The sequence below is a fragment of the Lontra canadensis genome, unplaced genomic scaffold, assembly GCF_010015895.1.
Source record: "Lontra canadensis isolate GAN:19392208 unplaced genomic scaffold, GSC_riverotter_1.0 scaffold300, whole genome shotgun sequence".
Lineage (NCBI taxonomy): Eukaryota > Metazoa > Chordata > Mammalia > Carnivora > Mustelidae > Lontra > Lontra canadensis.
This window is the reverse complement of record NW_022631294.1, coordinates 78,018-103,251: the sequence shown is the minus strand read 5'-3', so window position 1 is coordinate 103,251 and position 25,234 is coordinate 78,018. Positions and strand designations below refer to the sequence as shown.

General features: G+C 44.2%; 1 protein-coding gene across 1 annotated transcript in view; it reads right to left on the bottom strand.

The window, feature by feature from the left end:
• Nucleotides 1-25,234, bottom strand: part of LOC116862688 (putative tetratricopeptide repeat protein 41) — an 89,489-nt gene that overhangs the window by 19,724 nt on the left and 44,531 nt on the right. Inside the window, exons 10-13 of the mRNA XM_032850054.1 lie at nt 14,523-14,662; nt 8,703-8,874; nt 5,123-5,270; nt 4,208-4,360 (exon numbers count right to left, since the gene is read on the bottom strand). Of these exons, the coding sequence (XP_032705945.1) occupies nt 4,208-4,360; nt 5,123-5,270; nt 8,703-8,874; nt 14,523-14,662 (613 nt within the window). The remainder of the gene's footprint in view (nt 1-4,207; nt 4,361-5,122; nt 5,271-8,702; nt 8,875-14,522; nt 14,663-25,234) is intronic.

The window sequence follows — 25,234 nt, the reverse complement described above, 5'->3', positions numbered from 1 at the left end:
AGCACCTCATGACTAAAGCCCTAGGCACAGGTGAGGTTGAGATGCTAAGACTCCTGCTGAGACCAGCATCCGAGCACAGCCTCCATGAACTGAACCCAAAACAGCAACACCTCTGGGACAACACTCAAAGAGGGAGGGAGAGAGGAAAAGAGAGAGATAGGAAACCCACAAAAGAAACTGAGCAGGGATCATCAGAAAACAGAGCCAGGAGAGAAGGTATCTCAGGAACCAGCAGAGGGTTTTTTGAGGAAGGGAGTCATTGACATCATCAACTCTTCAGCAGGAGAAGGCCAACAAGATCAAAAAGTGCAAAGGGACACATCATTTAACATGTTCCTGATGACGTTGGCTGGAGTAGTGTAAAATGGAGCTGGGTAGAGGCAGAAGTTAAATGACAGTAAATGGGAAGGAGGAAGAAACTTGACCTTGAAGAGGAGGCTAATGAATGGATACAAAGTCAAGAAGGAGTAGACGGCATTTACTTTACTGCGAACATAACTACTGTTCCTCTTAAGACAGTTTGTTTATTCCTCTCCTTCCTTTTCTTTTTAACTTAAGACAGTTTATTCCTCTCCGTCCTTTTCTTTTTAACTTGAACCTCACTTACCCAGCCCTACCCATCCCCATGCCACAAGGCCCTCAGGATCCCACGGATCATTTCTGTAGTGCATGACAGCTGTCACAAGGGCCCTGGCCACCAGGGCAAAGGCTCTACCCCCGTGTGAGAGGTGAGTCAAGCTGCACAGCAAAATCTCTCCTGGTCTTAACTGGTGTTTAGAAAGATGTGGTCACCTACAGGCAACCTTCAACAAGATGAAAGGCCTTCCATTGTTTCAGAAGGCTGACCGTTGCCAGTGAGGGCTGGGCAAAAGGCAGCCAGGTATCGTCAGGTGGGCCGCCACAGAGGCCATCCCTGTGGAATGGACGAGCGATATCAAAGGTCTATGATTCACACCCCACGAGCTCTGGATTTGCAATGGGGCAGCCTGGGGAAGCAGAAATGACTCAGACAATATCATGCTTTCATGCTTAGATTTTTCTTTCACGAGGAAATGGTTCTACTGCCATGCTTTTTGCTTCTGTAAAGAAGAATCCTTTCTCCGTTCATCGTGCTAATCTGAAGAGGAACAGGAGGAGGCTTATCTGGTATCCAGTGTCTAAAAAATGACCTGGCGGGGAGCAAAATAGTAATACTAAGAATTCAATTTAATGAACTCTTTTGGTATGTGCCAGGCATTCTGCTAAGCACCTTACACACGGGATCACTTAGCCCTCACAACCATCCTGTGAACAAGATAGTAGCCCCACTTTCATTTTACTTGTGAAGAAATGAATGAGATACCAAATGGTAAGTTCTCCCTGTTACTAATTTGAACCCAGGTACTCAGATCCCAAAGCCCTCCATGCCCCCACTACTATGTAGCACCTGTAATTTTACCCTTACACATTCCCTTATTTGGGCTACTTTTTTACAAGTAAATACTCTTAGAAAGGCTAAATATGGATTTGGACTTAAGTGTTAGAAATTAGCAACATCATATTCCTCCTGGGAGCAAATGCAGGAAGAGGTTACCTTCCTGGGGAGAGGTAAGAGGGAAATTATCTCCAGGCAAGTGGAAAACTGAAAGTGAAAATCGAGACAGGGAACAGAGGGCAGAGGGACAGAAACTCCAAAAACAAAACTTCACAACTTCGTAATTGAACCTAGAACATCCCCAGTCCCTCAGTCCACGGACTCGGCTAGGAAAGGGTGTGAGCCGACGCCAAAGGAAGGGTGTGTTGCTTCTGTCTCTCCAGACTCACAAAGACCCTTCTCTCAACCAACCTGTCAAGAGAAGTGGTCAGACCCTGCAGATGCTAACATTGATGGTATCCACAGCTTAATACCCACAACCCTCTCTTAAACACAGAAACCAACAAAGAATCTCTCCTTGACTGGGGTGCCTGGGTGGCCCAGTGGGTTAAGCCTCTGCCTTTGGCTCAGGTCATGATCCCAGAGTCCTGGGATTGAGCTCCACATCAGGCTCTCTGCTCAGCAGGAAGCCTGTGTGTCAAATAAATACATCAAATCTTAAAAAAAAAAAAAAAAAAATCTCTCCTTGACCAAACTCTACTCAGGCTCTTATCACTCTTTCTAAAGTAGGCCTCAACTTTTAGACTTCTGTGTTCATCTCTGCATTGCCCAATTTTAGCAAGACTACTGCAAAGTCAGTTGGAGGATTCTCCCACCCCTACCAGTCTGATCACCCTCAGTATCAGGCTGGTTTCCTCCTTCCCCGTCACATCCCAGGTGAAGTCCGATCCCCGCAGCCTGCCTTCAGCAAGAATCCTGTTGGGTCCATCAAGCCAGAATCCTCTCCCCGCCAGTGTTTCCTCTTGGTAATTTTCCATCCACCGACGCCCCCCCCCCCCCCCCAACTTCTCTTTGTATATGGGGTTGGGTCCAATCTCTCTTCCCCTCTGTAAAACCCTACCACAGGACCTGAGTGAACTCCCTCTTACCTTTCTTTAATAACTATTATTGAGACAGAGAAAGCAAACGGACCCCATGAGAGAAAAAAATTGCTTTTTCTTTTGTTTTTTTCCTGGCTTCTACTCTTGCTAGGACCTGTACCCCTCCACCCCACTCTACACATGCCTTATAATGCAAACAGCATAGGTCCTTCTTGGAAGGATTAAGGAATTAATGATTTCCCTAGAACAGATGATATCTAAGAAAGGACCAGGTAAGAAATGACTGAATGAAGCCATCACACATGCTCTCCAGACCACCATTACCAAACATCTCAATGCCAAGGTCCCTTGGTTCCAAGGAGTAACACCTGGGCCCTCATCTTGGTTCTAACTGGTTCCTGGATGCCTAAGGGGACAAGTACACCAGAATATCACCCTCAGCAAAAACCCCAGACCCCAAGCAAAACCAAGACTCATGATCTTTCCTTTCTGAGTCTCCTGGATGTTTCATCTGTTTCTCCACCCCCCACCCACCCCAAACACACACACACCTCTCACTCTTTCTACATATATCTTCAATAAACTCTGCTTCCACCTCCTGCTGGCTCATGTTTCATTTCCATCCTGCCTGAGGCCAAGAACCCCCTTAGCTGTCCCACAAGACCCTCCCCCTTGGTCCCTGGCCCTGACCTGCTTACACCATTATGAATAATTTTTTCTTTAACAGCTTAAACAGTGCCTTGTCGGGGGAGCTGAGGAAAGCCCCCCACCTCACAGGACAGCAAGGGGACTTGCTGAGCAGGCAGAGAAGAGTTAGCAGGAAAACGGAGAGGGAATGTCTGAGACATCACAGGCTGGCCTAGAGTTGCAAGAGGCAGACCGATGGATGTGGCCCCACAAACGAGGGAGTTGAGTCCTGCACAGAAGCAGGAAGTGAATACAACTGACCCTCGAACAATGCGGTGGCTGGGGCACTGACCCCTCTGCAGTTGAAAATCTGCTATCTTTTGATTCTCCCAAGACTTAAGTACTAATAGCCCACTGTTGACTGGGAGGGTTACTGATAACAGAAGCAGTCAATAAGCACAGATTTGTATGCTTTGTGTCATGTACTGTTCTCTTACAAGAAAGTAAGTTAAGAAAAAGAAAATGATAGGAAGGAGGTCATATGGAAGAGAAAATGCATTTATAGTCTGGTACTGTATTTATGGAAACAAGACGGTATGTAAGTGGACCCACTCAGTGCAGGTGTGGTTTAAGGGCTGGTTGTCCATCTTCCTCACGAGGCCTGGGAGTGTACAGAGAAACACAACATCATACTCCTTGGTACTTTTCCTACTGCCAAGAACTCTGTGCACTTTGTGGGCTGAGAGCTCTTCTCAAATACACTGCGGTCAGTGTCCTGACCAATGAACAGGGACATAACTCTCAGGCACGGTGAGCCCCTCAGGGTTCTGAACAAGGCTACAGCCAAGGACATGAGACACCCCAATGGCTCAACCCCAGAACTCCCTTCCACTGGAGTTTTGGGGGCAGAAAGAAGACCCACTACTTGAGACATTTTATAAGAACTTGCATCAGAGCACCTGGGTGGCTCAGTCAGTTGGGCATTTGACTCTTGGTTTTGGCTTAGGTCATGATTTCAAGGTTGTGCTTGAGATCTCTTTCTCTCCCTCTGCCCCTCTCCACTCCACTCATGCTCTCTCTCTCTCTCAAATAAATAATTTTTTTAAATCTTTTTTTAAAAACTCGCCTTTCACTATCTTCTGGTAGAAAAAATAGTAAATCTGCTAAAAATTCCATAATTTCTCCAACCAGGATGTTTTTCTCACCAAATAAACTTCTCCTGATATTTAAGCATTCTTGGAATCTCATTTTTGCAAGAGACGTGTTTCCAGCAACAAATCTGAAAATAAAACACATGTGTGTTTACTGGGCACGATAATGCTGGCTACTTCATTTTGCTATCAAAAGTAATTCTTATAAACATCCTTTGTTTTGGGCCCCTGGGGGGCTCAGTCATTAAGCCTCTGCCTTCAGCTCAGGTCATGATCCCAGGTCCTGGGATCCAGCCCCACATCAGGCTCCCTGCTCAGCCGGAAGCCTGCTTCTCCCTGTGCCTGCTGTGTTCCACCTGCTGGTGTTCCCTCTCTCACTATCTCTTTCTCTGTCAAATAAATAAATAAAATCTTCTTTTAAAAAAATCCTGTGTTTTATACGGGATGACATAGAACAGCAGAGCAGTTTATAATGGCAGAGATTTGAGACCTTCAAAGCGATATGTAAGCAGACATTTGACGATCTTATGAGAAACTAGGCACTATTCTCAACCCCAACACAGCTGACCTTTGGGCTGGCAGCACGCACTAGGGCCATTCTGTGTGCTCTATCACATCTAGCAACAACCTGGCCTCTAGCCACCAGATGTTGATAACAACCCCCCAGTCGTAACAACCAAAAATGCCTCCAGACATTGCCCAAGGTCCCCTGAGGGGCAGAATCACCCCCGGTTGAGAACGATCGAAGCAGAAGATGGAAATGCTAACATTCGGCATTTCTTCACCCAATCAGTGGGAAATGGACTAATAATGGGTTAAGAACATCGATCTTAACCATAAAAGCTAGTACAGAAAACAATAATTTTCCAAGAAAAAAAAACCATGTTTACATCAGAACACCTTCGGTGTATTTCATGGTGGCCTCATCACGGGGGTTGTCGTCCAATAAGCTGGAAATTTCCGCAGCGCATTCCCAAATGTGATTTTCTTTTAAGTACTTCTCAGTGGCTGACTTTGCCAGGTTGTTCAGCACTCTGCCTGCAGGGAATAATTTTGGCAAAGAAGGTGATGCTGAAGTTTTTTTTTGTTCCACAAAAGAGTTAAGACGTCAATAAAGTACTTAATACCTTTGCTTCATCACCACCAATAGCCAGGTTTTTTCTTCATAAATCAATGACTTGCCTACGTTGCATGGGGATTGGTTTTCATACAATGATTGTGTGTGCACAGCAATTACAAAGGCCAAAGAGCTAAGACAATGGATTGAAAGTGAATTCTGAGACTGCTCTGCAAATGGACAGATCAGAAATTAAGTAAGAATATTGATGTGGTAAAACCAGTCATCACCGTGGTAACCGAGTCCAACCGAAGGCAGCCAGTGCAGTCTTGCAATAAGAAATAAAATGATACAGCCTTACAATAAGAAACACATGAATAAGCCCCATAAATCCAATTAATAAATAATGAGCTCTCCCTAGATACATACCGCCTCAGGAATGTACCTGCTGCGAAGGCCCACCATTTTGTTCCTTTATTGAGAGTTATATATTCTGATACTAATACAGACTCCTAAAATGCTGGAAAGTGTTTTCAAAGCCATATTCTGTTAGGAAGAAAAAAAGCCCTAACAACGTTCCTGGAAGGTGTTAGAACAGCAGTGGCAGCGGGAAAGAAAAGCACATTTAACCTCCTGCGTGAGGGAACTCAGTTGTAAGGATAAAGGATTACCATCACACTGTCAAGAAACATCTTTCCCATCCTGGGTGGTATGTCCCTCACTACCTGTGTCCCCTGCACTCAGCCCACCTTCATCCAGGGCCTCCCATCTCACACTTGGGCATCTGGAGGGACAGCCACATACTTGATCTCCCTATGTCCCCTCTTACCCACCGTGTAGTTCAGGCAACAAAAGTAATCTCACAACAGAAACCAAATGACGGCATGCCCACTCTAACTCCATGTAGTGGCTTCCCCTCATGGAGAATAAAATCCAAATGCTTGCCCAAGGCCCTAAACAAGGTGGGCCCATCTGTATCCTGCCCCTTGTTCAGGGAGGTTCTCTCCATTGCTAACACAGGCCGAGGCCCTCTCCACTCAGGGCCCTGTGCCGGCTGTTCCCTCTGCCAGGACCATACGTCTCAGCCAGGGAGGCCTCTGGACTTTTCGGAAGAGGACCCTCCCCCTGCTTATGCTCCCCTGCATGTCGTTTGTGTCTTTCATTACATTTACTCCAGCCTGCAATTATTGTGTTATGTGTCCCCTCCTTTAGAGGACAGAGTTGGTGACTGTCCTGTCCAGCACAGCACCCACATGGCAGGTGCTCAGGAAATAGTTCTGGAATGTGTCAGCTCTGGCCAGCTGGGAATCTGAGCCTTCACCTGCTTGCTTGGGCCCTGAATCCCGGCCTGATCCTTGTCAGAACACTGGAACTACAGAGGGTTCCCATCAAAGCTGCCACTAAGGACAGCGATCTACCCCCAAGCCTCCGTTGCCAGTAGAACCCCACCCCTCCTGCTGCTTTGGACTCCTCAGGTGTCACATTTGTCTGCACCAAGCCAAGGTCTGCTCAACCCCTCGGAGCGCTACTCTCTAGACCCTCCAGCCGGCTTTAGAAGGCCAGTCCCAGGATCCACCTGAGTGCGCCTGGTTCCCACCCTGGTTTCCTCTGCTCACTGAGGTCCCAGCATGCCTTTGACCAGCTCTGCCTGCATTCAGGTGCCTCAGAAGCTACACTCTGTATTTCGAGGACTATAGCTTCATACATGTCAGTTCTAGAAGAGATTTCGTACGGTGAGGAGTTCCTGCAGACAGGCTTTAGGGTCTGATCAGCCTAGCTCGGACTCCCAGCTCCAGGCCTGCCGGCTGTGAGAGCTGAAGTGGTTGAAGTTATTCTACCTCTCTGACCTTCAGTGTCCTCATCTGTACCATGGGGATAGCAATACATACCACAGGAGACACGTTTGAGGGTAAAAGATCATGAGCATGAAGTGCCTTACACATAATAAGCATTCAACAAGTGGTAAGTGTTACTGTAAAACTGGACTTACACTTGGGATCGAGCAGGGGTAGGTAGCTTGCCCACAGTGACCTTTGGTCTTACAGCCCTGGTGGTAGACCGCCGAAACAGCAGCAGCCCCCCATGCCAACCTGCACCCAGTTCCCCTCGGCAATGCCATTCCGCACCTCCTCCCATCAAGACGTGGGGTCTTGTGCTCTCCCTTTGAATGAGGCCCGGTGACTCGTTTTGACCAACTGAATGCAGGACAAGAGGGTGTGGGCCAGGGCTGAGCCTAGGTCTGTGCCTCTGCACAGGCTTCTGCTCCCCGTCTCCTGGAATCCCGCGAGCCACCAAGCCAACAGGCCCTCACCATCCTCCTGGAGGAAGAGGAACGTGTGGCCCAGACATCGAAGGGAAGCCTTGTAGACCAGCCCATCCCATGGGCCCTGCCCGCTGATCTCCATCTGCCGAGCCCACTCTGGACCTGTGGAATCCCCCAGCCAACGCACACACCTCTGGGCAACAGTAAGCAGCTGTTGTTCGAATGGCTGCCTTCTGGGCTGGCCTGCTATACCACAAAAGTGAATTAATGCAGCCATTTAAATACAGCGTAATGGGGTGCCTGGGTGGCTCAGTGGGTTAAAGCCTCTGCCTTCGGCTCAGGTCATGATCCCAGGGTCCTGGGATCAAGCCCTGCATCGGGCTCTCTGCTCAGCAGGGAGCCTGCTTCCTCCTCTCTCTCTCTGCCTGCCTCTCTGCCTACTTGTGATCACTCTGTCAAATAAATAAATAAAATCTTTACAAAATAAATAAATAAATAAATAAATAAATAAATACAGCGTAAGTCTAGAATACTTTAGATTAGACTGACTGTAAATCAGTGGGTCAAAAATGCTTAATATCTTCGTTCAGTAAACATCCTTGTCTCTGCTCTCTCTGTGGTCCTACAGAGCCTCAGGCATCAATTACCTGAGAATAAAAGAAGCGGGTTCCCCGAGCTCTGGACTGCAGGCCAGCCACCGTCCTGCACACTCCACGGTCTCCCACAAACCCTTCTAGTCTCACAACAACACGCAGCAGATACTCCCCTCATCCCTCCCTTACAAACGTGAAACATGTGACTGACAAAGGTTGAGTCATAGATCTAAAGGCAAAGAGTCAGTGAGTGAAAAGTCGAGATTTAAACCCAGAACAGCAGGCTTCAGAATCATGTGAACGGGCCCCCGTACTGCTCACAGGAGGGGGCTCACAGAAAGGGAGCTTTCTGACGCACATCACTATCGGCCCTCGACAGCCCCAAAGGCTGGGCCGTCCCATGAGGGGCTCTGACTGGTCAGCCCTCACGTGACGGCCACAAAACTCAGGTGCACAAAGCACACACATCCACGTCCCCTTTCTTGGTGGCTGGGTCTGGCCCAGGAGCCCGACTCCGAAACACAAAGCACTACCCCCTCTGCACCTGTCTGCCGTACCTTTCTGCTTCAGGAAGGCCTGGTTGTCTTTTATGGCGCTGGGTGGAAACTCCGTCAGGTTGGACCACGCTTTCTGGAAGTACTGGAAGCCCTCCTGAGTCATCCCTATTTCAAGGTAGAGTTCTCCAGTGGTGTTCTGTACTCTGAGAAGCATCTCTGTCAAGGCCTGACTCTGTACAAAGTGGAAAGGACACCACTGCTGGGGGAAGCCAGCCATAGATCTGGCACAGCAACCAGACACCCGCTCAGCAAAGGCCCATTTCATAACATGCCCGCAAAAGATGGCATGCTTTATATCGTTTCTTCTCTTAGGGAATTTAAATATTTATAAAATGATGCGAAATAGTTATTGGGAAACACTATAAACTCAAAGTAAATTTGGGGATACGTCTTTCAGAGGTTGTTTTAGTTCACAGCCATAAATGTTTTTGGGTGCCTGGGTGGCTCAGTCGGGGTGAAGTACCTGCCTTCAGCTCAGGTCATGACCCTGGGGTTGCTGGGATTGAGCCTTGCATCAAGGAGCCTGCTCGGAGGGGCGCCTCCTTCTCCCTCTGCCCCTGCAGCTCCCCTCCCTCTACCTGCTCGTGCTCTCTCTCTCTCTCTCTCTCACATAAATAACATATTTAAGAATAGTAATAATAATAATAATAATTAATATTTTCGAAGGTAAGAATAACATGACAGTGTGTTGCACATGTTAAAATTCCCAGGGGAGGTATTATCAAGAATTCAAATGAACTCCTAAAAACATTATCAGTGTGGCCCTTGAATTCAAGAGTGACCAGACACATTTTTGCTTAGAGACTTGAATTTAAATTCTCTTTACTGGCTCAGCATTGTTTATTTCAGGAGCACTTAAACTTCATTACTTTGTATCACTCCTCTACCAAAACTGTTTCAACCCATAAGAATCTACCAGTTGGTTATAATTTTCTAAATGTCCAGTGCAAGAAATGAGAGTTAAGGACGAGTTATCTTACTACTTAATCTCATTTCAGGAAATGTAATATTAACCAGAATATATCTGAGAACTGAGGCCCTATTCAAATGAACCATCACTCTCATTGGTTCTGTAATACTTCCTGCTCTACCACAGTGTGAGCCCAGGAAAGGACTGAGCCTGGCTGCTTGGCATGAATTCTTTGTGCCCTGCACCTGTTGAAAGTGCTCCCCATGCCAACGGACCTGCAGCATGACCCAAGAGCTTTCTAGTAGGTGTTTTGGAAACAGGTTACCTCTGCTCAGAGATATGGATCTCCTCAGCCCTAGAGGCAGCCAGGTGTGGTAAGGAATCTCTGGGGCAGAGGCCACAGCTCTTTCATGCATCCCTCATACGTATCTTTAAAAGTGCCCCTTCTCAGCGGCTATCCTAGATCTCACCCCTACTGCTCACTCTTCCTGTCCCCCACTTCCATTCTGACTATTTGATGAACCCTGTAAGACTGCCCTCAGATATTGGTTCGGATCACGAATGGCTGCAAGTAACAGAAAACCCAAATGAATAGTGACTTGATATCTGCCTCATGCAAAAGTCAGGAAGTAGGTGGCCTGGAGCTACAGACATATCATGATGTCAGAGACTCAGATTCCTTTTAACCTGTTTCCTGACCTTGCCTGACTTCTATTTCCAAGGACGCCTCTTGGTCTAAAATGGCTGCTCCATCTCCAGCCATCGTAGCCACAGTCCAACCAGCAGGAAGGAGGAAAGAGGAGAAGATCAGACTCTTCACTTCATGAAAACCTCTTAGAAGTTACCCATATCACTCTCACTTAATGTCACCAGCCCAGGGGCACCTGGATGGCTCAGTGGGTTAAAGCCTCTGCCTTCGGCTCAGGTCATGATCCCAGGGTGCTGGGATAGAGCCCCACATCGGGCTCTCTGCTCAGCAGGGAGCCTGCTTTCTCCTCTCTCTCTCTGCCTGCCTCTCTGCCTACTTGTGATCTCTGTCTGTCAAATAAATAAATAAAATCTTTTAAAAAAAAAAAAAGTCACCAGCCCAAACTCGGGCACGTGCTCATCTCTAGCTCCAAGGAAAGCTGGGAAATGGTCTTTCCGATCACTTGCGGGGCTAAACATTCAGGAGCGGGGTACATTACTTTCTTTGAAAGTGGGGATAGATCTTGGAAAATTAAAGTCTGTATACTTCATTTACCCTTTTCTTCAATTAATTTCAAGTTACCTGTGTTTCCACCCATTTTCTTCCCTCCTGTCTATCTCAGAGGAAGAGATTGCCAACCTCCTTTTCAAGGACCCACCGCCCCCTGAACTCTCAAGAGTCCTGTCCCCTGAACAGAGTTCCCACTGGTATCTCCAATCTGCCCATCTCCCTGGCTCCTTTCCTGCTCCACACAGACATACATCTCCTGGATCAGACCTCACCTGAAGCTGATCATATCTTGACTTTTCATCTTTCTCCTATTACTGACAAGCTTCTCAAACCAATATCAGTTTGTGCTGGTTCTCCATTTCATTATGACATACTTGCCTCTTAAAGCCCTGCAGTTCAGCTCCTCCCACATCCACCCCCTTCCATCTCTGGGGTTACCACTGACTGCACTCACCAGAATTAGGGGCCTTCTTTTGGTCTTCATTTGTCCAGCCCCCTAAGCAGTCCTCCTTCCCTGGTTCAGGGGAAACTATGATCCCCCTACCCTCCTCCAATCCCTCACTCCTTTACAAACTCTTCTTTCCTTGTCTCCTTTTAGGTATAAATAACTTCCCAGGAACCAGTTTCTATCATCACTTGGAGGCTTTGTTTCCCTGCGTGTTTCGGCATTCACATGTAAGTAGATGTCCCCCACCAAGTCTCTCTCCAGATTTCCAACACTACCTGTCCTCCAGCTGGCTGGAGACTCCACTTGGATATCTTTCCCCAACTGCAAATTCAGTAGCTGAAATATTTAAAATTTGTCATCTTCCTCTCCAAATCAGCTTCCTCTCTGGATTTCTCTGTGCCTGTCAACCAGGCTCAAGTCCTCAGGGTCTTCCTGAGTCCTCCCCATGTCCTGGCCACATTTCTAGTCTAGAGTCGGGCAGAAGCCTCAGGGAGGGGGACAGCTCCCGAGCCCCCACCAAACTACCGAGGTCCTGCCACCCTTGAGTCTCACTGCCCACGTTGCCAGAAGTACCCATCGGCATGGCAAATTTGGTGCTATGTTGTCAAGCCTCCTCCTCATGAAAACAGGTCTTTCATTCTCCTCTAACTCCAGACTATCCCACCATCCAGGCACAGAGCTTCGTGGGAACTCAGTAAATATGTGTTTATATTTCACAGTGATTGTGTTAGCACAAGCAGAGTTCCACTCTCAGGTCACAGTCTGCACTAGCCACCACCCCTGGAGCCCCGACTGAGCTGAGCCCTTGCCACACGTGACTTCATTAGGAATTTAGAGAAATGCTATGAAATAGGGATTATTGCTCCTCTACTACAGGTGGGGAAACTGAGGCTCCATGAGGTTCTATAAATCACCCAAGCCCGCATGGCTAGCAAGGAGGAGAGCAAGGGCATCGCCCCCAGACCTCCTCTCCCCAAAGCTCGGCTCTGCACATTTAACAACTAAGTCACTGACACGTAACCAGAGGCTCCTTCACAAAAGTATTTTTTGGTTTTCCAGCTGTCTGCCACACTGACTATCAAACTGGAGTGGGGAGAGCCTGAGATCTACTTTTTCAACAGACAGACCGATCAAATCAGCTTCTCAGCCTGAGCACCACTGACATGTGGGGCAGGCTAGCTCTGCGCTATGTGAGTCAAGCGGGGGGTGGGGGTGTCCCATGCAGGCAGGATATGCAGCAAGCAGTACACCTTGCTTCTACCCTCCTGATGCCAGTGGCAATACCCACCCCCAAGTTGTGACAACCAAAAATGGCTCCGGTGTCGCCAAAACTACCTCCCAGCTGAAAACTGCTGCATTAAAATTCCTAAATGACCTGAATAAGCTGAAGAGATTACAGCAGTGGTGTACACGCAGAATGCATACATCACAAATAACGAGATCCTTCCCCTTGAGAATGTTAGGCACCTATTTCAAAGACATTGTTATTGCCAAAATAGTTCTAGAACTTCTCTTTTGGAAGTAAATTCAGAGCCTAAAGAAAATTCTTTTAACAGTCTCCATGGTGGATAGGCCCAAAGCATTGTTGCAAAAATATTTTGAGAACAGAATCATAAGATTGATGCCTCGCAAAGGAGTGCTCTGAGGAGGAAAATTTTCTTTGAATGTCTAAGCTGTGGCGCACCTTCGATGAAGCTGTCTTATCCTTTCACGACCACGTATCTGACGGGCTCTGCTTCATGGCTGTTTTGCGTGTTTCCAGTGTCTTCCAGCTAGACGGGGAGCTCCCTGAGGGCGGAAACTGTGCCTGCCTCGCTCACTGCTACCACTCCAACTCCCGGCACAGTGCTCCCTCACAGGCGAGGCAAGGCCCTCAGTATGAGTCAGCAGAGGGGATGCATGAGTGAATGACTAAGTGAATGACTAGAACCAGGCACTCAGAGATTACCTAGTAAAAAAACTGGTAGTACTCTCTAGACAGACACCTGTCAGTAATGGTCATCTGGACCTGGTGGAAAAAAAAAGAAAATTGTGGGCACAGGGGAAAATTCCACAGTCAATAGTAAGATAGCAGAGAATCACCGGACTCCACCCCCTGGAAGATGAAAGAGTGGCCAAGATAGCTTAAATCGAGCAGTCTTATTGTTTCTAACCTGGGCCTCCCAGGACTTTATAAGCCACAGACAGAAATAACACAAGAGCTACCAGTTCTTAAGCTCTCACTGTGGGCCACACGGTGTGTGGAGTGCTTTGCGTACTTTCTTACTCGACCCTGTTAACAACCCCTTGAGACAGATACTAGAATCCGTAACAGAGTCAGAGAGGTTAAAATTCTCACCAAGGTCACACAGCAGTGAGTGCCAAAGCTCTTTAAATCTGGGTCAGCCCGAAAACATCCCACGCTCTATTCACTACTCTGTGCCGCCTTCTAAGGACGTGAAGTATTTGCAAAGTCAAATTGATTCACTGATTTATTAGGCAGCTGTAGGTTGTAAGATGCCACGGAGGATACAAAAATTGGTAGATAAGCATGGTCTCCGCCATGAGGAGACTTGCCATGTTAAGTCTTACTAATCTCTTTAAACAGAATTCTTTCTATAAAGGTGTGTGCTGATGGAGGCAGAGGCAGTGTTTTATAAAAATGTGAAGCTCTTTGTTTTAAAATAAAAACAGCTTTGTCTTGGGTTACACTATTCTTGGTCTATAAACACTACTGAAATCAGTAAAAACTTATAATTTTTTTTAAAGGCCAGTTAAATGTCCTCATACACACAGCTATTGTTATGTATTAGGAGTAAAACTTTCATTATAGTCAACAAAGCTAAAACTTATTATTTCAGAAAAAGTAAATTAATATAGAGACAAGATAATCAACCTTCTCCAATATTTTTGTAAAAATTATAACCAGTTATAACCATAACCAAGTCCTTAACCTGTTTTTTATTAGTTCATTTCAACCCAGTACTCTATTCCTTTTGCTTTATCGACATTCTTTTTTCCCTCAAAAATTGTACTTCTTGGTATTCATTCCTTCAAAAAATGGCTCCCATCTATCTACTACTTTTTGGTATTAATCTACAATTTGGGTTATGGATTAAAGTCAGCTTCCTCCCTGATTGATGTAATTAAATTAGTATCTGTTATTTATTATTAAGTCCTTTGTTTGCAGATGGCATTATAAGGGAACAAAGGTAAGTGATATCTGAAAATATCTGATATGAACAAAACAGCATTTGAAGGATTTAAAGTAATTTCCCACTTTACCTGCACAAGTATGTTCTCGACACTCAAGAACAGCTCCTCCGCTTCTCTGGTCTTGCCCACAAGCTTCAGAAATTTTGCAATAAAGAACATTAATCGGCATTTGTCAGTGGTGGTAACCTCAAAAAGCCTGCATTCCAGCACTAAATTGGAAAGAAAGGTAAGTAATCCTAAATAAAGCATATCTGGAAAGGACCAAAGAGTCCCTATCACTTAATCTTGATACAGGATTTATAAATACATTATCCATATTTCAGTATTTCTCTCTCAAGGGATTAGCACTTTGCTTTTATTAGCACTTACACACGTTACCAAGTATTTGAAACAATGACAGGAAAAATAACCTAATGCTTTTAAATAATCTTGATATGTAAATAATGAAAACCAGAGAGTCAAAGGAGCATTTCCACAGCGCAGTCCACATATCACTGTAATATGTGTTTGGGGGTGATTTTCAGGCAAGAATAAAAAGGTGTTCAAATGACTTACACAACTCTGCCCTCTGTTGCAACTGTCTTGAATTACTGGCTTTACCAGAAGGAACAAAATGTTAAAGGAATCAAATAAGGAACATGCCTTGTGTGGGGTGTGTGTGTGAGTGTATGAGTGTGTGTGTGTGTGTGTGCGTGTTTTATGCCCTCTCATACACAAATGAAAATATATGAAATTTTTGAACTTGAAGACCCAATTAAATACATGGTACTACGAAAGTCATCATTTCCAGAACTTTTTCCCCAACATTCCGGCATCTGAACTTCTACATGGGACCATTGTTTCATTTCAAAGTATTGCATCTGATGTATTTGACATAAACACATCCCATGTTCTTCAACTGTTCCATTGGCCCTGCCATAGGCCACCTGGACACTGAGTACATGCCTGCTTCCTTTCTGCCAACTTTTCCAGGGATCACCATTTGTGCACGGAATAAATGTGTATTGAGCATCGACTGTCAAGCAGCATTCTAGGCTCTCAACACCAAGCCAGCAGATGAGGCCACAGCTCTCAGCACAAGAGAGAGGCCAAGAGGCTCTGAACCATAGCTATAGTGCTTCAAGGCCAAGAGCAAAAACTAAATGAGAGCCAAGGGAGAGAGAGAGCTCAAGAGAGTCCAAGACTCTGATCCACAGTGCCCATCTGAGCAAAGGGACCGAAGGTGGGAATAAGAACTGAGGGGTTGGGGGCCTGGGTGGCTCAGTGGGTTAAGCCTCTGCCTTCAGCTCAGGTCATGATCTCAGGGTCCTGGGATCGAGCCCCACATCAGGCTCTCTGCTCAGTGGGGAGTCTGCTTCCTCCTTCTCCCTCTGCTCCTCCACCGGCTTGTGATCTCTTGCTCTCTCTCAAATAAATAAATAATATCTAAAAAAAAAAAAAATGAGAGGTCAATCCAAGCCACAAAGGTAACTAAGAACTATAAGCAGCTGTTTAGAGCAGGCAGGCCAAGAGTGGTCTGGACAAAGAAAGGACGAATGGGCTCTTGCTTGGGTGGTGGGGTAGGGGGGAGCGGGGGGTGAGGGGGGGCGTTGCAAATTCCACAAGGATTATTGGGTCCAGATTCCTGTCAAGGGCTCAGGTTGGAACGGACAATATCCATTCACTCTGTTTAATCCTCAATTCAACAATCTCGTGGGCTCCAAGAAAACTTCCTTTGTGAATCCTTCCTGCCACTGACCACATTCCTCATGTTCATTCGTTTAACATCAACGTGTAGTTTAACGGGCAAGCAAATAATTTTTCTCATGATAAAACTAATATGGGTACCTCATAGAAACATGGAAAAGTATAGAAAAGTACAAAGAAAAACAAAAACCACTCGTAACTGCGTCCTTCACAGATAAACTGCTTTCACATATTTCTGTATGTGCCTCTGATCCTCAGCACGTACCCACAGTCATTTTTTTTTTAATAAAATTGGGATCATCCTACAGTATGTGGGTTTTTTTTTTTTTAAGTTAATGGCCTTTTTATTGGAAGGGGAAAAAAAAAAAAAGACTAGCATTTACAACTTGGAATGGCCGTAAAGTGCAATTTCTTGAACAGCAGTGTTGATGGTTGCAATGACGTCCACAGCCACAGCCTACTCCGCTGGCTCCAAGTCATGCTTCAGAAAGTTTCAAAAACAGACCATCCACAGATACTTCCTTGATAAGGTTTCTTTTTGAAAATGTGTGTGGGTGACAGCCTGACACCCATTTCACTCTAGTACAACGTGGAGAACGCTAAACGGACACACGCAGCACGCCACGAGGAGGAGTGCCATCGTCACCATGGGTGGGGACACCCGGAAGTACGACGGGGGAGGGGGTCTGTCCTCCGGGGGGTGGGGGCTATGTCTAGACAGTTTATCCTTCACCCATTTTCCCGCACAGCATCCTGAGGTAAACCAATTTTAAGTGTTTGTTTTCGGTAAACCTGCTATGGCAATTTATAGTAACAGACTGAACTAGAACCCATCTGAATAGGTTTTAAATTTGTTTTTTTCATTTTTTTGTTTTTAATACAAACGCCTGACCTGTTCCATCGTCAAGCCGCATGCATGAAGAACTGGGCAGCCCAGTGTATTAATAACCAGTAGCGATGGGACTGCAAGGAGTCCACTAAGTGCTTCCTTATCTTCAGGTGGTACAGTTGTTTCTATCGTAAAACTGATGTGTGGTTTGGTCTTCAGGGGAGAGGATCACCAACCCACACACACAGATTTTGTGCATGTGGACAGAAAGTGCTTCTGACATTCAGTTTTGTTATATAGGAACAGAATGCGTAAGTGAACTTTTTTTTTTTTTTTTGCAAGCGGTAAGAGATACAATTTGATTCTTCTGGAGTCGGGGGAGGGAGTTGAAAGTAGGTCTTCTTTCTGTAGTCACCATCTGTACAAATTCTTCATACCTGACTTGTCCTCTCCATCGATACCTGCTTCTCTGATCATTTCATCTCCTTCTTCATCTGTTTTTCTCCTAAGCTGGTCGTGGATGATGGAGCTCCGCCACACTGATGTCCCCAAGTGCCATCCTCGTCAAGAGTCGAAATGCCTCCCGAATTTCTTCTTCACTGTGGCTTTCATTTTTCTAGCGATCATAGTCAGAAATTCTGGGAAGTCCATGGTGCCATTACCGTCGGCATCCACCTCATTGATTATATCTTGCAATTTGGCTTCTGTTGGGTTCCGACCCAGTGACCCCATGACAGCTCCAATTCCTTTGTTGTGATGGCTCTATGGCCATCTTTGTCAAGTATGGAAAAGCCTCCCTGAATTCAGCAGTCTGTGCTTCAGTCAGCTGATCAGTCATGGTGCGAGCAAAGGGAAGAAGCACAGAGGAAGCAAGGCTGGGGGCGGTGGGGGGAAGGGTGCACCAGTGCAGGGGCTGTGTGGGCGGGGGTGTCCCCTCAGCACTGTGAAGCCACCACTACCCTACTGAGCAAGGGCGCCCTGCCTCTAGGATCCAGCACCACTCCGTGTTATATCTAACACCTGCTTTTTCACTTCCATATTCAACAAATATTTATGTGTCGGCACTGTGCTAGATATTGTATACAGACCAAATGCAATATTCGTGGTTCCTGCCCTCATGGAGCTTACAGTCTATTGAAAGATACATTGTATTATGAATATTTTTCCACATCTTTAAAAATTGAGAACACATGTACTTACCATTTGACTGTATTCCATTTTACAGATGACCTTGAGTCAATTTTCCACTATTTATTCAATTTTTTCATTTACATACAATTTTTTATTTAATATTTATTAAATGTTATTTAGTGAGAATCATTGGCAGAAGCCTTTTTAAATATCCCTCATTACTTCCTTAGAGCAACTGTTAAATTGAATAAGCCACAGGGTATTAATATTTTTAAGACTTTGAATATATATTGCCAAACTGCTCCCCAGAAAGATTGTCCCAGTATAAACTCTTACTGTAGCATGTAGAAGTACCTATTTCCTCACACCTTTACCAACATTGTTATTGTTTTTATTTTGTATTGTTAGTTTTTTAGTTTAGTTTTTTTTTATTTTTAAGTAATCTCTACACCTAACATGGGGATAAAAGTTCTAACTCAGAGAGCAAGAGTCACATGCTCTACCAACCGAGCCAGCCAGATGCCCCCATTATTTAATGTTTTAAAATTCACTAAAAAAAAAAAAAATCATTGTCCACCTGGTACCTGAAAAATAGCATTTTGCTTTAATTTGCATTTCTTTGATTACTAGTGAAACAGAATATAGTAATATATTTATTAAAAACATGTTCATCAACTCTAAGATGCCATCAATGGCAAGATGCATCCTTTTTCAGAAATGTTAAGTTTGGGGCAAGTCTACTTCTTAAGAACCAATGAAATCCAGTATTTATTCTTTAGTGAACTCATTCTTCCAACAACCACCTCCAGTGTACTCTGAGTACCTTCTCTGGGCCAAGCGCTGCCCTGGGTGCAGTAGATAAAGGATGAGACCAAACAGACCTGAGACTCACCAGCTGGGCTGTCAGAATGGTGGGGAAGATAGATTATCACAGAATCATTGAAACGAATATAAATTCAAACTATGAAAAGAACCATGAAAGAGTTGGTGATATGAACTGTGGAAGGTTTCTGCATAGAAATAGCAATTGAGCTGAGAGTTTAAAAAAAAGTAGAAGGTATTGAGGCAAAATGAGGGAGAGACAGTGTGGGAATTCTGGGCAGAGGAGGAACACGTGCAAAGGCTCTGGGCAGGAAAAAGCAAGGTGCTTAGAGAACTGAAAGATGGGGACGGAAGAACGGAGAGAGTGAGGTGTTTGGTTCCAGATCATGGTGGAGACCTAGGAGGGGGCCATTCGGCAGCCACACCACACCTGGTGCTGCTGCCCTAGCAGGCACTGGGGCTACAGCAATCAACACAGGGGGCAGAGTCCTTCTGTTATGGAGCTTACATTCCAGCAGCTGGGAGAGTCAGAGACAGGGCAACAGGGAGCAGAGAGAGACAGAAAAAGAAAAGAAGAAGAAGAAGAGGAAGAAGAAGAAGAAGAAGAAGAAGAAGAAGAAGACGAAGAAGAAGAAAGGGAGGAGGAGGAGGAGGAGGAGGAAGGGGAAGGGGAAGAGGAAGTGGAAGAAGAGGAAGAGGAAGAAGGAGGAGGAGGAGGAGGAGGAGGAAAAGATGAAGAAGAAGAAGAAGAAGGAAGAGGAGGAGGAGGAGGAAGGAGGAGAAGGAGGGGGCAGGGGAGAGGAGAGGGAGGGGAGGAGGAGGGAGAAGGGAGGAGGAGGAGGAGGAGAAGAAGAATGGGAAGGGGAAGGGAGGGAGGAAGAGAAGAAAAAGGAGTAGGAGAGGAAGAAGAAGAAGGAGGAGGAGAAGGAGAGGAAGAAGAAGAAGAAGGAGAAGAAGAATGGGAAGGTGGAGGGGAGGAGGGGGGGAAGGAGGAGGAGGAGGAGGAGGAGGAGAAGAAGAAGAAGAAGAAGAAGAAGAAGGAGAAGGAGAAGGAGAAGGAGAAGGAGAAGGAGAAGGAGAAGAAGAAGAAGAAGGAGAAGGAGAAGAAACAAACTAGACAAAATCAGGTAGAGGTAACAGCTATGCAAAGAATTAAATCTCATTTATAAGACAGAGAATGACTAGATATAATATCAGATTGGGGAAGCCATTCTGAGAAAGTAACACATCAGCTGAGATCTAAATAACTAGAAAGAACTGGTCCTATTAAAATATGAGTGGGAAGAACATTCTTGGCAAAGGGAACAGCTGGTGCAAAGGCCCAAAGGCAGAATGTACTTGAAGGATAGAAAGAAGGCCAGAGGGGCTGACATCTAGAGGCCAAGGGGAAGAGTCTTATAAAATGACACTACTTGGGCATGCAGGGGCCAGATTACACAAAGAACTGTAAATTAAGAGGAGGAGCTCGGATTTCAGTATAAGTGCAAACAGCAAGTCTCTGGAATGATCTTAATCTGGAAAGTGACATGATCTGGTCTACATTCCTAAAAGCTCGTTCTGGCTACTAAGCAGACAATGGACTTTATTGGAAAAAAAAAAAAAAATTGAAAGTAGGAAGGCCAGTTCCGAGGCTGTGACACTGGGTCAGGTGAGAAGTGATGGTGGCAGGACTCGCTATAGTGATACCAATGACGAGCTGGGGTTAGGATGTTCCCTCTCACCACTCCTATTCAACATCACACTGGGAGTCCTAGCTACTGCAATAAGACAAGAAAAGGAAATAAAATATATATATATATATTGGGAAGAAAGAAATAAAACTCTTTCTGTTCACAAATGATAGGCTTATCTATGTAGAAAATCCCAAAGAACCAACAAAAAACTCCTAGAACTAATAAGCAATTATAACAAGGTTACAAGATACAAGGTTAACATACAAAAGCCAATTGCTTTCCTATATGCTGGCAATGAACAATTGGAATTGGAAATTTAAATTACAATATCATTTATAATAGCACCCCAGAAATGAGAAGCTTAGGTATAAATCCAACAGAATATGTACTTGATCTACATATAGAAAACCACAAAACTCTGATGAAGGATATCAAAAAGAGATCTAAATATACTGAGAGGGGTTCTGTGTTGATGGGCTGGAAAACTCAATATTGTTAAGATGCTAGACCTACAGATTCAATGTAATCCCAATAAAAATCTTCCAAAGATGTCCAACCAATCTTTGACAAAGCAGCAAAGACAATTCAATGGAGAAAGTCTTATTAATAAATTGTTCTGGAAAAACTGAATGTTCATATGCAAAAAAATGAATCTAGACACTACACTTTCACAAAACACTTAGTCAAAATGGATCACAGCCCTAAATACAAAATGAAATGCTATAAAACTTTTAGAAGAAAACAGAAAAACACCTGTGACCTTGTGTTTCGGTGATGTTTTATTAAGTACAGAAAGCACAACCCAAGAAAGAAAATACTGATTACGTTAGACCTTATTAAAATTAAAAACTAATGCTCTATGAAAGATACCATTAAAAGAATAGAAAGACAAGATACAGATTGGGAGAAAGTATTTATAAAATATACATCTGATAAAGGACTTCTATCCAAAATGTACAAAGAACTCTAGAAATTCAATAATAAGACATGTAAAGTAACATTATTTATCATTAGGGAATTGCAAATTAAAACAAGAAGATATCACTGCACACCTGTTAGAATGGCTAACATTAAAAAAAGAAAAAACATAAAAATACCAAATGCCAGTGAGGACGCAGAAAAACAGAAATTCCCATGCATTGCTGGTGGGAATGCAAAATGGTACAGTCCCTTTGGAAGGTAGTTTGGCAGTTTCTTAAAGAAGCTAAATAAACATAGAGTCATACCACACATTCAGGCAATCATGCTTCTAGTTATTTACCCAACTGATTTAAAAACTTGCATGCAAATGTTTACAGCAGCTTTACTCAAAATCATCAAAAGCTGGAAGTAACCAAAATGTCCTTCAGTAAGCAAGGAGATAAACTGTGGCATATTCATACATTGGAATATTATTCAGCAATAAAAATAAATGATATGCCAAGCTATAAAGAGATATGGAGGCACCTTAAATGCGTATTACTGGTCTTTACAACTGCGCGTGGCAGCTCTGACAGCTTAAAGAAGGGCATTGGTGGTGGAGGTGGACAGGTGGACAAGTCTGGGAAACATTTAGGAAGTAAAACATGTCAGGACTCAGTGATGAAATGTATTTGGGGAGGGCATGCAGGACAGAAGGGTGTCAAGGATTACTCCAACGTGGTAAATTGAGAGTTCCCGGAAGAGAACCTGATTTTGGGGGGAATGTCTGTGATTCTGAGCAGCTTTGGAGACATCACCCAAGTGGACAGTTAAGTTGGTAGTTGGAAATACGGATCTTTGGCTCAGAGGGTAAATGTGGCTAGAGAAATAAATGTGGGAATCATGTGTATGTGGACAATCACTGAAGCCACCGACATTCATAATACGCTTGGGGTGAAATTAGGCATGAGAAGAAAAGAACCATAAAGAACTCAAACACTGAGAAGCCAGGTAGAAAAGGGGGAGCTAACAAAAGAGACAGAAAGGAAGAGCCAGAGAGATGGAAGATGAACCAGGGGAGGCTGTGTCAGCAGCCGTCAAGAGGCCAGAATGTTTGGAAGAGAAGGGCGCCATCAAACATATCCATGGGATGTTAAGAAGTAGAGTCAGACAAGAACTGAACATGTTCTTTGGATGGCCTGCTCATGATCTTACCTGTTTTTACTTATTGAAGTGCTCATTATTTCCTCACTTAAGAGCATTTTACTTATTAAAAATATCAATCCTTTGCCCGCCATGTATGTTACAAATATTTTTCCCAATTATCACTGGTCTTACAACTGTGTTTCTAGTTTTCTGAGTTGTGTTGTTTGGCATGCATGTAATAATTTCACCTCTTTAGATACCTTTATTGATTGGTTTCTTTGTGATTCACTCTTTTGCTTTCTTGCTTGACTCATTGACATTTTCTTAGAGGTTTTTAATGTAAAATTTTATTTCTTTACATTTCACTCCAGTCATTCTGTAATTTGTTTTGGTGTGTTGGTGCAAGTAATTTAACTTTACCAAATAGTGAACCATTATCATAGCACAATTTAGTCCATGATCCTCCTTATCTGAAAAGCTTCTATCATTTATTTATATTTTGTTTATTTAATAAATAAAATATAAATTTTATTTATATTTTATTTATATAAAAAAGAGAGAGAGAGCAAGCGAGTATGAGCCAGGGGAGAGGCAGAGGGAGAAGGAGGCTCCCCACTGAGCAGAGAGTCCAACGTGGGGCTCAATCCCAGGACTCTGGGGATCATGACCTGGATCCCAAGGCAGACACTTAACCGACTGAACGACCCAGGAGCCCCTAATTTTTTTACATCTATACCTGAGTCGATACCTGAGCTTTCTGCTTTGTTCCACTGAGCTATCTATTTTTGCTCCCAGTAGTATTTTTAAAATTATTACAGCTTCATAACAGGTTTAAATAAGTTCATACTAAAATTGCTCTCATTATTTTAAACTCTCACTCTCAGGTATTTTTCCTCCAAGAACTTTAAAATCATTTTGAAAATTTAGAAATGTTTTAATCCCATTGAGATTTCAATTAGAACTGTTTTACATACACAAGTCAACTGTGGAAGAACTGGTAGTTTTACAACCTTGAGTTGTCCCATCCAAGAATATGGTATGTCTCTCCATATACTAAAATTTTGTTTTCTGTAATTCTGAAACTGTTTTATAAAAATAAAGATCCAGGGACGCCTGGGTGGCTCAGTCATTAAACGTCTGCCTTCTGCTCAGGTCCTGATCCCAGGGTCCTGGGATCGAGCCCCACATCGGGCTCCCTGCTCAGTGGGAAACCTGCTTCCCCCTCTCCCACTCCCTCTGCTTTTGTTTCCTCTCTTGCTGTGTCTCTCTTTGTCAAATAAATAAATAAAATCTTAAAAAAATAAAAATTAAATATAAAAATAAAGATCCTACATATTTCTTGTTACATTTATTCTTAGTTTTTTTTATATTTTCTGTAGCTATTGAAAATTGCATCCTTTGTTCTTTCCATTTTTCTGTAGAGCTTTCTTAAAATTGTTTTTTAACAGGGGCTCCTGGGTAGCTCAGTTGGTTAAGCATCTGCCTTCAGCTCAGGTCATGATCTTGGGATCCTGGGCTCAAGCTCTGAGTTGGGTTCCCTGCTCAATGGGGAGCCTGCTTCTTCCTTTCCATCTGTTGTTCCCCCTGCTTGTTCTCTCTCTCTCTCTCTCTCTGTCAAATAAAAAGATAAAAATCTTTAAATTTTTTTAAATAAAATAAAATTGTTTTTAATAAATCGTTTTGTTCCATTTATCTAAAATATTTAGAAGTTTTCAAAGGCATCAAAGTCAAAACATCCGATATTAGTCATGAAAAGCTGATATTGCCCCATTTCCTACAACCTGCAGACAAGATCCTGTAATTCAATGCATTTACCCTTTGCACTGGTAAGAAAGTCTGCCCCTTAAAAGCGAAATGATACTCTCCAACCCACCACATCTGCCACCTGGAGGGTAGCCAGCCATCTGTCAAGATGAAGCCATGCTGGGACCCATCCTTCTGCCACATCTGTTTGTAGTCCGTCTCTTCTGGTGTTTGACTTTGTCTAAAAATGCAACTGCAGCCAGAAATGGATTTTCTCCACTTTGATGTGACCTAGGACTCCAGTCAAAACCAAGCTTACCATGTCACAGATAATCTATAAAAATTGAGCCAACCGATTCACAGACCTGTACCCCTGGGGATAAAAATACATTATATGTTTATTTAAAAATTAAAAAATTAATTAAAAATTTAAAAAAAAGAAAAATAAAATGAATTTAAGATACTGTCACTGGTTACAGAAAATTATTAATAAAAACTTTTTAAAAAGTCAAAAAAAAAAAATTGAGCCAACCATCAAAGTTGTCCTGTGGGCTCCAAGCCCTCTCTATTGGCCATCAGTCAGAGACTAACTTGCCAGGATGCATCCCGCCAGGAGGGGCAAACCCAGGCGGCAAGTGGGCAGGCAGGAAGCACCTGGGGAGAAGCAATGTCCAGACTCAGAATCTTCTTTCCCACCAACCGAACAAGTTAGGGCTCTGGTTCTTGTCACAGCCACCAGGGGGAGCCAAACCACAGAGTGGAGAGGCAGGTGCCCTAAACCAGGCAGGACATGCATTCCGGTCCTGAGCTGGAGCACAGCCTCCTGCAGCAGAAAGAGTCCTTACACACTC